The 12197-nt window shown below is 42.1% G+C and overlaps 1 protein-coding gene across 4 annotated transcripts in view; it reads left to right on the forward strand.

Annotated features, from left to right (window-relative positions):
- Nucleotides 1-12197, forward strand: part of LOC110509568 (electrogenic sodium bicarbonate cotransporter 1) — a 72472-nt gene that overhangs the window by 13819 nt on the left and 46456 nt on the right. For all 4 annotated transcript variants that reach the window (XM_036967514.2, XM_036967513.2, XM_090227206.1 and 1 more), the window contains exons 2-4: nt 2594-2667; nt 4802-4978; nt 10334-10469. In XM_036967514.2, the coding sequence (XP_036823409.1) occupies nt 2594-2667; nt 4802-4978; nt 10334-10469 (387 nt within the window). The remainder of the gene's footprint in view (nt 1-2593; nt 2668-4801; nt 4979-10333; nt 10470-12197) is intronic.

Raw genomic sequence — 12197 nt, forward strand, 5'->3', positions numbered from 1 at the left:
TGCAAATCATTACTTTTCCAGCCTGGTAGATCGGAGCACACATGCTGGTATGAGCAGTGCCACACACTCTCTCATAGACACCGTGTTGTGCTGGTCAGTCATGGGAACGTGAAAGAGCATCTGACCAATGCAATGGAGTCGCATTGTGTCTCGAGACCTGAAGAGTTACTATCCAACAACGAGAACATAGAACTTTGCTCTATTACGTGATGTTCCATAGTCCATGCCAGGTTCAGTGACGTCCCATGAAAAAGATGAGCAATAGAGACTGAATGGGAGGAGTAATGATGTTCTATCTCTCCATTGTAGTAGCAGGATCCTCTGCCCTCTGGCACACTGTTTGACAGGTCTGAATAATAAAGGAAATAATTAGTTAGTCTGACAATGCACAACTGTGTGTGTGTGTGTGTGTTTGATACAGTAGAAGTGGGGGAGGTTAGCTATAGCAAGAGTACTTCGTCATTGAATGAACAGCAGCAGATTTTACTCTTTCTATTCCTACTTGTTGCCCCTAGAATGAACAAATAAGCATAAAACAAGTTTTGAGACCCTTTACTACACAGCATCTAATGAGTCTTTCTACCATTTGCTTGTTTATCAATCTGCTCGTGTTCTTTTTTTTTTTTTTTTTTCTCTGCACGCATTTGGATACACAATAGACGGTAGGTGGTGTGATCATACTATACATTTCACAACGGAGCTCATAACAGTCTTGATGTAAATAAACACTGAGCCTTTGATCTAGTAACTTGTCTCTTAGTGCAGGTAGCTGCAGTAAAGAAGCTTTGTGTGTGTATTTGTGTAACACGTGTTGTAGGTCCATTCCCCTGTTCAACTAGTGTTCTAAGTAAAGCTTGGCTAATCCCGACAGCCAGGGCAGATCATTGTAAGAAGCCAGCTGGAGGAGTAAGGCATGTGTGTCTGTGTCACCCTCATAACCACAGGAGTCTCTGCTCAGAGGAGCCTCTGATGTTAGGTTAATGACACACATCCTGCTCTCACTGCTACAGACTCTCTATTGATCTAATAATAGAATAATAAATAATCATAATGATAATAATGTATATGCTATTTAGCGGATGCTTTTATCCAAAGTGACTTAGTCATGCATGCATATATATACGTATGGGTGGTGTTTCCCAACCCTGTCCTCAAGACACCCTGACACTGACTTTTCACTTATCTTACCTATTCCAGTACTAGCACAACTGATTCAGGTCAACTAGTCAACTTATCAGCAAGCCCTTGATAAGTTGAATCAGGCGGACTCGTGTTGGAAATTAACAAATGTGGAGTGGCTGCTGGTGGTCATGAGGATGGGTTTGGGAAAAACTGATGTTGCTAGTGGTCTATTCCTCTTGTTCTACAAGTGTTCTAGTTATATTCCCCTGTTCTACAAGTGCTCTAGTTATATTCCCCTGCTCTACGAGTGTTCTAGTTATATTCCCCTGCTCTACGAGTGTTCTAGTTATATTCCCCTGTTCTACGAGTGTTCTAGTTATATTCCCCTGCTCTACGAGTGTTCTAGGTCTATTCCCCTGCTCTACGAGTGTTCTAGGTTGATTCCTCTGTTCACTAGTGTTCTAGTTATATTCCCCTGTTCACTAGTGTTGTAGGTCTATTCTCCTGTTCTACGAGTGTTCTAGTTATATTCCCCTGTTCTACGAGTGTTCTAGGTCTATTCCCCTGCTCTACGAGTGTTCTAGGTCTATTCCCCTGCTCTACGAGTGTTCTAGTTATATTCCCCTGCTCTACGAGTGTTCTAGTTATATTCCCCTGTTCTACGAGTGTTCTAGGTTGATTCCCCTGTTCTACGAGTGTTCTAGTTATATTCCCCTGTTCTACGAGTGTTCTAGGTCTATTCCCCTGCTCTACGAGTGTTCTAGGTTGATTCCCCTGTTCTACGAGTGTTCTAGGTCGATTCCCCTGTTCTACTAGTGTTCTAGGTCGATTCCCCTGCTCTACAAGTGTTCTAAATTTATTCCCCTGCTCTACGAGTGTTCTAGGTTTATTCCCCTGCTCTACGAGTGTTCTAGGTTTATTCAAATCAAATCAAATTTTATTTGTCACATACACATGGTTAGCAGATGTTAATGCGAGTGTAGCGAAATGCTTGTGCTTCTAGTTCTGACAATGCAGTAATAACCAACAAGTAATCTAGCTAACAATTCCAAAACTACTACCTTATAGACACAAGTGTAAGGGGATAAAGAATATGTACATAAAGATATATGAATGAGTGATGGTACAGAGTGGCATAGGCAAGATACAGTAGATGGTATTGAGTGCAGTATATACATATGAGATGAGTATGTAAACAAAGTGGCATAGTTAAAGTGGCTAGTGATACATGTATTACATAAAGATGCAGTAGATGATATAGAGTACAGTATATACATATGAGATGAATAATGTAGGGTATGTAAACATTATATTAGGTAGCATTGTTTAAAGTGGCTAGTGATATATTTTACATTTCCCATCAATTCCCATTATTATTCCCCTGCTCTATGAGTGTTGGAGGTCGATTCACCTGCTCTACAAGTGTTCTAGATCTATTCCCCTGTTCTCAGTGTTCCTGTTGTTCCTGCAGGGTGGAGGATGAGGCGGTGTTGGACAGAGGTGCGTCCTTCGTCAAGCATGTCTGTGATGAGGAGGAAGTGGAAGGTAAAGAGCACTGAGCCTCTGACGTCTATGATGGCTGGCTAACAATGTTAATATATAATGTCTCCTTCTCTCATGCCTCTCAACCACCAACTCCACAAGTCTACCCCTTTTATTTCTCCCTCCTCTCCCTTCCTCGCACTTCCTCTCTCCATCACTTCTCCCACCCCTTTCTCTCCTGCGCCATCCTTTTTTGCCAGCTGTCACTCTCCACTACCCTATTTCGTAGTACTCTCTCTCCAGGTTTGTGTTTTCTATTGGTTCTCTATTGTTGTGGTTTTCCCACTAATATCAGGATGACGTATAGGAGGGATTAATATTGAAGATAAAGATGTGGAGCGCATAACACAGGTTTATCAAGCCATGTAATGCCTGCCCTACTCCCCACATGAAGATGTTTACTCCTTTAATCTCCCCAATGGCCAGCACACACACACACGCATTTTCACAAACGCATACATTCTTACAAATTTTGACACCACACACACACACACACACACACACACACACAGAGAGAGACAATCATGCCACAGTTTAAGATTTGATAGGCAGTGTGTACACAGCCATATCTGCCAGCTATCTCACCTTTCTGTGAGATTGTGTCTTAGAATTTCCCCCAGTTCAAAGAACCTCCAAATCCAGAGTTCACCTCACATGGAGTCACACAGTGAAAATAATCAACAGCCAGAAAGCCACAGTCAAACTGAATGTGAAATCACTCCAAGCCACATTACTCAGTCACGACCAACCTTATGTTTGAATGGATTTCGCCTTTTGGTGGATGACCCCTGGTTGATCTCAACTCTTTTTTTTATACATCCCAAGACAGCCTGTCCTGCCATGTAGTCAGTGCTCTGATTTTAAGTGACCTTTGTAAAGCCTAGTTTATAATATAATATTCATAATACTACTTTCAGATAAGATGAAAATATATAAGCAACATTTAAAAAGCAGCCTGTAAAATGTCTTCACTTGACTCCCTAAATCCACTGTGAATGCTACATATAGGCATGTTAGAATGTAGCATGTTAGAATGTAGCATGTTAGAATGTAGCACGTAGCATATTAGAATGTAGCATGTTAGAATGTTAGCATGTGTGTGAGATCACACTAGGGCAGTTCTTTCCAACCCTGTTCTTGGAGAGCTACCATTCAGTTTTCACTCCAAACCTAATCAACCCTAATCTGATTTGAATAATTAGCTGGTTGATAAGACGAGGGTAGCTCTCCAGGAACAGGGTTGGAGACCCCTGCACTAGGGAGTGAGGTGTGAGTTCTGTTTTGTATAGATTACCCATGCCAACCAAATCAAATGTTATTTGTCACATACGCCAAATAAAGAGGTGGAGGTAGACCTTACAGTGAAATGCTTGCTTACAAGCCCTAACCTAAACAACAAACCTAACAACCAAAACTTGTTTTAATTTTTTACATTTTTTTAAGTACCGGTACAGAGTCAATGTGCTGGGGCACTGGTTAGTCGAGGTAATTGAGGTAATATGTACATGTCGCTAGAGTTGTTAAACTGACTATGTATAGATAATAACAGAGAGTAACCAATACCTACATTAGTGTACATTGGGATCGTGTATACAATCCTAAAGAACTTTGACCAGGCTGGGATACAGAAATCTGTGTGCTGGAGCATCTGGCTCTGTGGGACTGTTTCTTTCTCTCTCTGAAATGACTTCCTGGAGATGTTTAGCAGTTTCCTGTCAGAGCTGCTGCACGGGAAGTGGTTGAAATTTATTTACATCCCCAGCATGTGTCAGGATGAGGACAGATCCCAGTCGGATTGGCCCAGGGGAAACAGCTTGACGAACAAAGGTTGTTTTGTCAGATAACTTTTGTTTGGTAACAGCCTAATTCATACCTAAAGGCAGGTAGCCAAATCGATCAGTAAGCATACATCTATATGTATTATTTGACATCCAACCCTCCCCCTGTCAAATCTAATCAATCCCTGTCTATCCCACAGTTTTACTTACCGAACTGATCCTCATTGATTTTGTGCATTTCTTCCGTTTGATGCGGATTATCAGCATGGCAGGATTAATGTTACTTCCTTGGCATAGTAATCGTAGTCCTCCTAATCTAACCTGCGTCCTTTGCATTTTGTCCCCTCTCCCTCCCTCAGGTCACCACACTGTGTACATCGGCGTACACGTGCCCAAGAGCTACCAGCGGAGGCGGCGCCACCGACGCAAGTCCAGCCACAAGGAGAGGAAGGAGAGGCCGGTGGAGAACGTAGAGGGGGACAAAACGGACGGAGAGAATGCTGATGAGGCAGCACCCAACATCCTCAAACCTCTCAGTGAGTTATGACAGGAGAGACTACACTACCCAGCGTGCATCTCCACTAGTAAAAACAAGGAGTGAATAGATCTATGGATCTTTCAACTGTTAGGTTCTAAATAAACAGAGTAAAAAACTCAGACGCTTAATCGAGCTCAAACCAAGTTTATTCACCCACTGGGTCATACAGCTGCATAAGACAATGGATATATTCACACAATCACTGATAATTAACCCTTTCTCATATGCTGAGCCCCTCCTTACAGATCTGAACAGCCAATACACCTCTGTTGCTATCCAGAAGATTAGTGATATATATTCTTCCCCACTTCATCTAACTTGACCTCTGCCCAAATTCCTCACTCCTCTCCAACTCACGGCTGTCATGGTGACTTGTACCAGACTGTTTCTCTTCTCCTCCCATAGGATCCCTAATGGCTAACAATAACATATCCTGATATAATGTAAATGTTATACATTACCGTCTCTTCCTCAGTGAAATTAATAAGTAGGGTGGCAGGGTAGCCTAGTGGTTAGAGCATTGGACTAGTAACCGAAAGTTTGCAATATCGAATCCCCGAGCTGACAAGGTAAAAATCTGTCGTTCTTCCCCTGAACAAGGCAGTTAACCCACTGGGCCGTCATTGAAAATAAGAATTTGTTATTAACTGACTTTCCTAGTTAAATAAAGGTAAAAAATAAGTATTTCTCATTATTTCAGAGGTTAAAAAATCAGAACCCATCACAACCAATATAGGGAATAATCAACCAACCAGTTTACGTTTCATTCATGAATATCCTGATAACCATTTAATTAGATAGATTTGGTAGATCTCTGTCAGCCTTGGGATACCTTACAGTATGTTGACATTAGAAAACTGTTCATCGACAGCATCGCTGACTGAGAAACTATTACCTAATTCCCCTGGCCTAGTATTGCCTAGTAACACATCGTTGTTAACCAAACCTCACTACATCAGTATTCACGGATGTGTTACTTTTAGCTGTTGGTTCACACTAGACCACTCAACAAATAAATCCAGGTGGAGTTGTTTTTATGCTAAGAATGCTATTTCCATACTGCAGGCTTAAACCAGAGAATAAATGGGCAGGACGCTTGTCCTAAATGTAAACTAACACCGAAGCTCATGATAGACTCGTGCCATACCTTCTGTCTGTGACTCCGTTGGTGTCACGTCAAAACCATAATAATCCAAACCACAACAAGCAACTTTCACACATTCAGGGTTTCTCTTGACTGTGCAGTTACCCCTCCTTGCAGTCAACTGCTTTAATCCAGCGTGTTGATAGCCCTTAATGTTGGTTTTATTACTTCGGGGCTCAAAGTTGATGGCCTAACAGCAGTAAAGAGTATATCCCCCTGCAGAAATACAGCGGCAAGCAGCAGTATGTCTAGTTGATGATTGAAAAGAGGGGACAGAAGGAGATTAATTCTCCTCTGTTTGGGTCACTGATGGAGTTTAGATCTGGTTGAAAGATCCTGCTGACCCCATGGACGTGACCATCAGTACACACACTTGAAAGGGAAGCAAAGCGGAGGTAGACAGAGATCAGAGTTATGGTCTTGTGTAACTTTGACGGACAGAATGAACGGTCACACTTAATGTGGATAGTTCGGATTCTCCATCTGTAGATGGTCAACAAACTGTCTGTAGAAAAGCAACTGCTTGCTAAGGTTAGGGTTAGGTATATATGGAACGGTATTGAAAACAACATATAGCTACTCCCACCATCCTCCACTGATCCATAGAGATACTCTTGATTGAAATGTGCGCTCCATGGTATCTTATCTCTGTCAGTGTCTGTCCTTAATTTGCCCTGTAACATTTATATGTTGTATGATCCACACAGAGCCATGCACACAAATAAAAACCAAGCGTTAGCGGCTGTTTATGAAGTTCTTATCTCTGCTCGGATGCATTGGAACAGAACCAGGCGGACTCAGGGATGGGGGACTCTTTTGGCTGTGACAAGGCACCCAGCCAGCCAGACAGCCAGTACCTGTAGTGTGTACTTAACCATAATCCCCTCTCTGTCTGCCTGTCTCTGACACTACCTGTAGTATACACTTTTCCATAAACCACCCTCTCTGTCTGTCTGCGAAATGATGTTGCTGTAAACAGCTCTTTGTGGTTGACTGAGAGGGTAACTAGAGGGAATACTATCACACGGTCTTGAACCCCCCAAACCATAAATACCCTGACACACTGTATTGACGATGAACTTAGCTATGGCCAATTACGCCAAGTGTCAGTACACTGAAGAGGATTATATCATTGACACACATTGCCTTTACCTGGTCCTGTTCTTGGTCTATAGCGGGATATTGAGAAGGGTGTGGTCATGTCACCAACCCTGGTTAGCTACTAGGGATGTGCATCTTTCCCTTTCAAGACGATTCAATACGTATCTTGATACATGGGCTCCGATACGATACAGGAACGATACGGTTTAAAAAACAAGGTGAACCCCGAAAGCCAGATGGAGATGGGTAAATTAGACGTGCATAGACTATGTCCCAGCAAATGTAAGCCTACCTGTCACAAGAAAAAAAGTTACCATGATGAGATGAGGGGTTGACATGCATTGTGAAGTGTGCTCCGTACTGAGATGGGCGGTCTGTCCCCACCCTGAGCGTTGATTCGTCATTCAGTGGCCGTAGAGAAGCCAGATTTAGACATCACATATAATTGAACAGTTCCATTTCACGCCATCCTGTTCATCTACATCATTTATTAGATTTGACCGGTTTCACACATGTATTTATCCCAGGAAAAGGGAGAGGTTTTGAGCGATAAATCCCAGTAACCAGGTTCCCGCCACACAACCTTAGTATGGGCAACGTGCCGTCGCATCACAACACACGCAGACGCCTATCCTACAAGTCTACAGCACAAAAAATGTTAACTTTGAGGATTTTCCGAACTCTGTTTTGCCCTCTGGCTAATTCCCCTTAATCCTGTTGATTTTGGCAAACAGTGTGAAGCCGCCCACCTGAGAGTTGTGTGCAACAGCAACAAAGCCCCGTTTTTTTTTATTGATAATACCAGTTGGTAGATTTAGGAGTTGAATGGCATAATGTTCTGTACGGCGTTAACAAACACTCCGTTGTAAAAGTCAGGCTCTAAAAGTCAGACAGAAGGGCACACGCACCTATTCGCGCTAGCACGCATGTACACACACACACGCTGCAGACATCAGAGGGACAAAAGGTTGCGTGCGTGCGTGTGTGTTTGTTTGTTTGTTTTTATTTTGTTTTGTTTTGGGGAGCTGATATGCTCTAGTCTAGTGAACATTTCCCTTATGTCTGTATGGTCTATGTCAGGGAGTCCTAACAGTCTGGTGTACCATATACAGGACTGAAAATATAACTCTGTATTCCCCTTGTCTTGTCAGGAACATGTGATATTTGTTTACACTCTGTGATTTATTCCCTCTTTGTTTATTTTGAGCAGTTATGCAGTATGACTTTGTATATGAGCATCTCCGAATGGAACAGGACAAAGTTGTCATAGAAATGAAATCCATATAATAAACTGCAACAATGGAAAACTGTATTTATAGGGCACAAAGTGATTAGCCATGGATTAAAAGCTTACTTAAAAAAAAAAAACTTTACCACTGCAAATTATTTCACAATTATTTTGTGAACTATGTAAAGCAACTCTTAAAGGGGCAATCCGAAGCTGAAACAATAACACCGGGGCATCCCCACCCCTGTTTTGGTCAAAAGCTGAGGGGTGTGATTGGAGAAATGTAAGCAAATTCATGAACAGAGCTAGGGATGCAAGGACTGATCATCTATGATATCAAAATGATAGTTTTAACTGTGTTTTGAGGCGTGGTGGTTTGTGACATTAACTTTAATTCTAAACATGGGCGTAAACAAGATTCTATTTTGGGTTCTAATGGTGTACGACAGTTGAACTAAGCTCATGGGGCATTTATCAATGGGAACATATCATTAATTAATCAGTCAAAAAATGGATGTTGCAACTGCAGATTGACCCCTTTAAGCCCTCTTTGGTGTGTGGGAGTGTTTCTTAGGTGTCAGTAAGTCAGTTAGTCTTTGGAGCTTATTAATGGCTTCCGTAGGAAACTCTCGTCCTTCAGAAATAGCCTGGTGATTGACATCTTCACATCCTCTTTGTGACATCGACTCTACAGGAGTTGCACAACCTTTCCCTCTCCTATTCATAGAAGTGACAGCAGATGTCAATACAACTCTTATCTATTCTCACAAATCTACTTGTGACGAAATGCCTCTCGGGTGTCAGCTTATCGGCTTCTCCAACTTAAAAAAAAAAAAAAGAAGAAAAAGGACGTTCTCTGAAGCGACGTCTCTCTATGTCTATCTATCTCTATATACACCAAGTTATTTGTGTTGCATTTTACGGCCTTTCTCAACGCAATCCCGGCTAACCCAAAACTATGCGTAACAGACGAGTGAATCTCCATGAGAGATTTAAAAATATGACTCATTAGTCACACACACCTGGTGACAAGTAGACATAACCCCTTTTCTTAGAAGGAAGTCATTTCCTGAAACACACATGCACACAGAACATTTCTGTCAGTCCATCAGGTGTGTGATTGCCTTCCCTTACGCTAAGCATTCCATCAGCTCTGGCTTAGTGAGTGTCTCATTCTGGAAGCCCTGCTCCTAGGAAGTAGGGAGATCTGTAGGGAGGTCAGAGGAGAGTGAGCTAAGCATACACGTATTTACCGTAACATTTATTTACGGGTCATGCACATGTTGTGACTGGTATTTTATTTCTGTCTGAATTCCCGTCTTTATATAATGAGTTATGATGTGATGACGTACAGATGGGAGCTGCCAGTGAGCACACTACAACATGCCCGCCAATAGTAGTGATCAGTAATATTACTGACACAGGCCTACCTCAGACAAGGGGTTTAAAGTTATCCGTCACGGCGACAGATTTCCGTCATATGGGTGACATGAGAGGTTTTGAGTAAGAATGATTGATTATTTTGGGTAAACCCCCCCCCCACTCCAGGACACACTTGAATGTCTAAAACTACTGTAGATAAAGAATGTAGAAATGAAAATAGACCTTTTGTACAGTATTTTCGAATAACTGTCCTTTTTCTTGCCCGAAATTGATTGTGAAAAATCAATCGGTCATAAAACAATCTGTGCAACCCTCGATTTCAAAATTTCAGTATGGCCCTTCAATATGACTTAAATTTCAGTCATGAGATTTTGTTGTTGTTGCTTTAACCACTGAGCCTCAGACCCTCATGTGATCTTTCGCTCGTCTTTGCTCCCTCTCTTTCTCTCTCCACCTGCTCTCTCTCTCGCTCTCTCGCTCTTTTCCTCCCCATCCAGTCTCCGCAGCAGCAGAGAGGATCAGGTTCATCCTGGGTGAGGAGGATGACGGACCCCCGCCCCCTCAGCTCTTTACTGAGTTGGACGAACTGCTGGCCGTCGATGGACAGGAGATGGAGTGGAAGGAGACAGCCAGGTGAGCGGTCATCTATACACATGAATATGGTGTACCGTACACACACACACTGACTCTTTCCTTTAGTTGGAGAGTTGGTCAGTAAATCACTCAGTCACTCATGTGCGTCAGTTCAAATGTCATGGCTTTACACATTTAACTTGGGCCATCAAGGCTTAGTAATGTTAACCCCTTGTCAACAACACACACCCAGCTATGGTATATTGCAGTATCGGGTGTGTGTATAGATGTAGGGGAGTGTTTGTGTGTGTGTACATCAATTAGGGCTGGGAATTGCCAGGGACCTCACGATACTATATTAACACGATATTTAGGTGCAATTCCATACTGCGCTTGTATTGCAATTTGATGTTAGGAAGGTGTTCTTAATGTTTTGTACACTCAGTGTATGTCTGCTGCAGAGAGAGCACAAGAATTAGTTTTCATCAGTCATGAAAATAAAAAAGCTGAAAATATTTTGGCTCACATTTGAAGATGGAGAACAAGCTATAGGAAGACAAATTGTTTTCTTGCAGGTACAGCTGACTAGCGCTAACGCTCCCCAACAAATTATATATTTTTGTATTATTTTGTATTTTTTTAGTGACACTTGGAGTCAAAGCATCAATATATTATCGTTCAAAATAATTTTGCGATAATTTTGCGATATGTAATACATCCCCCCCCATCACTAACATGAATTCCTGCACAGGAGAATAGTGTGTCCTCCAGTGAACTCCTTGCCCACTCTTATCTGGATGAACAACACTGCACTGTCCCCTCAGCGAACCCAGAACACAACAACCTCAGTTACCTACCATGTGATCTTCTTTCTGGACAGGTGGCTTTCTGACAGCGCCTCAGTGTTGATTTCGGATACATTATGCCTTTTGCAGATGTAGGATTTCAATTGGATCACTCTTTTGTTGCTGTCATTTTTCTGCAAAGCAGGAAATGCAAACTTGTAGTGTATTTGAGTTTTAAAAAGGCTTCTAAAGTTTATCATTTCCACTTTGACATTTCAGACTTGATTTGCCCTAATGGAAAATGTCAAACCCTACAAAATTGTCCATTTAATTATAATAATTCACATTTCCTGTTGCTGCAGGATTCTTTTCCTGAACTGTGCAAACTGGCTCAAATTAAGATCCTACATATGTAGATGATTTAAGATTAAGCGGACGGATGGGGGGGGGATCTGATCCAACATCAGTATTAATACTCTGATGCGCTTAATACATATAAAGTTTCGACCCTAAGGGCCCTGGTCAAAAGTAGTGCACTAAATAGGGAATAGAGTGCCACTTAGGAAAACAAGCACAGTAATGAAATAGAAATGAACCAGTTCCTGGTTGGCTCAAAGTGACAGACGGGCAGACGAACAGACGGACAGACGGAGACAGTAATAGCATTGCAGGTGGAAGACAATGGACATTATCTTTAGGGAAACAAATGTCTGCTTTATACACCTCTGAGTTTCAGTAGTAGGCTTATCTATTATCATACAGCCACACACTGATACTCACACCCTATAATTTTCTCGCTCCCCCCTCTCCACCTCTCTCGCCCCCACCCTCTCTCTCTCTCTCTTGCCCCCACCCTCTCTCTCTCTCTGTCTCTCTGTTTCCTCCCTTTCTTTCTCACCTTACCACTCACTGACAGAGACATGTACACACATACTGAAAGATATGTGCTCCTTTACCCATTCACTTACAACCTCCAATAAACCCCTGCTGTAATACTTGAATT

Source organism: Oncorhynchus mykiss, chromosome 29 (genome assembly GCF_057628025.1).
Source record: "Oncorhynchus mykiss isolate SJ-2025 chromosome 29, ASM5762802v1, whole genome shotgun sequence".
Taxonomy (NCBI): domain Eukaryota; kingdom Metazoa; phylum Chordata; class Actinopteri; order Salmoniformes; family Salmonidae; genus Oncorhynchus; species Oncorhynchus mykiss.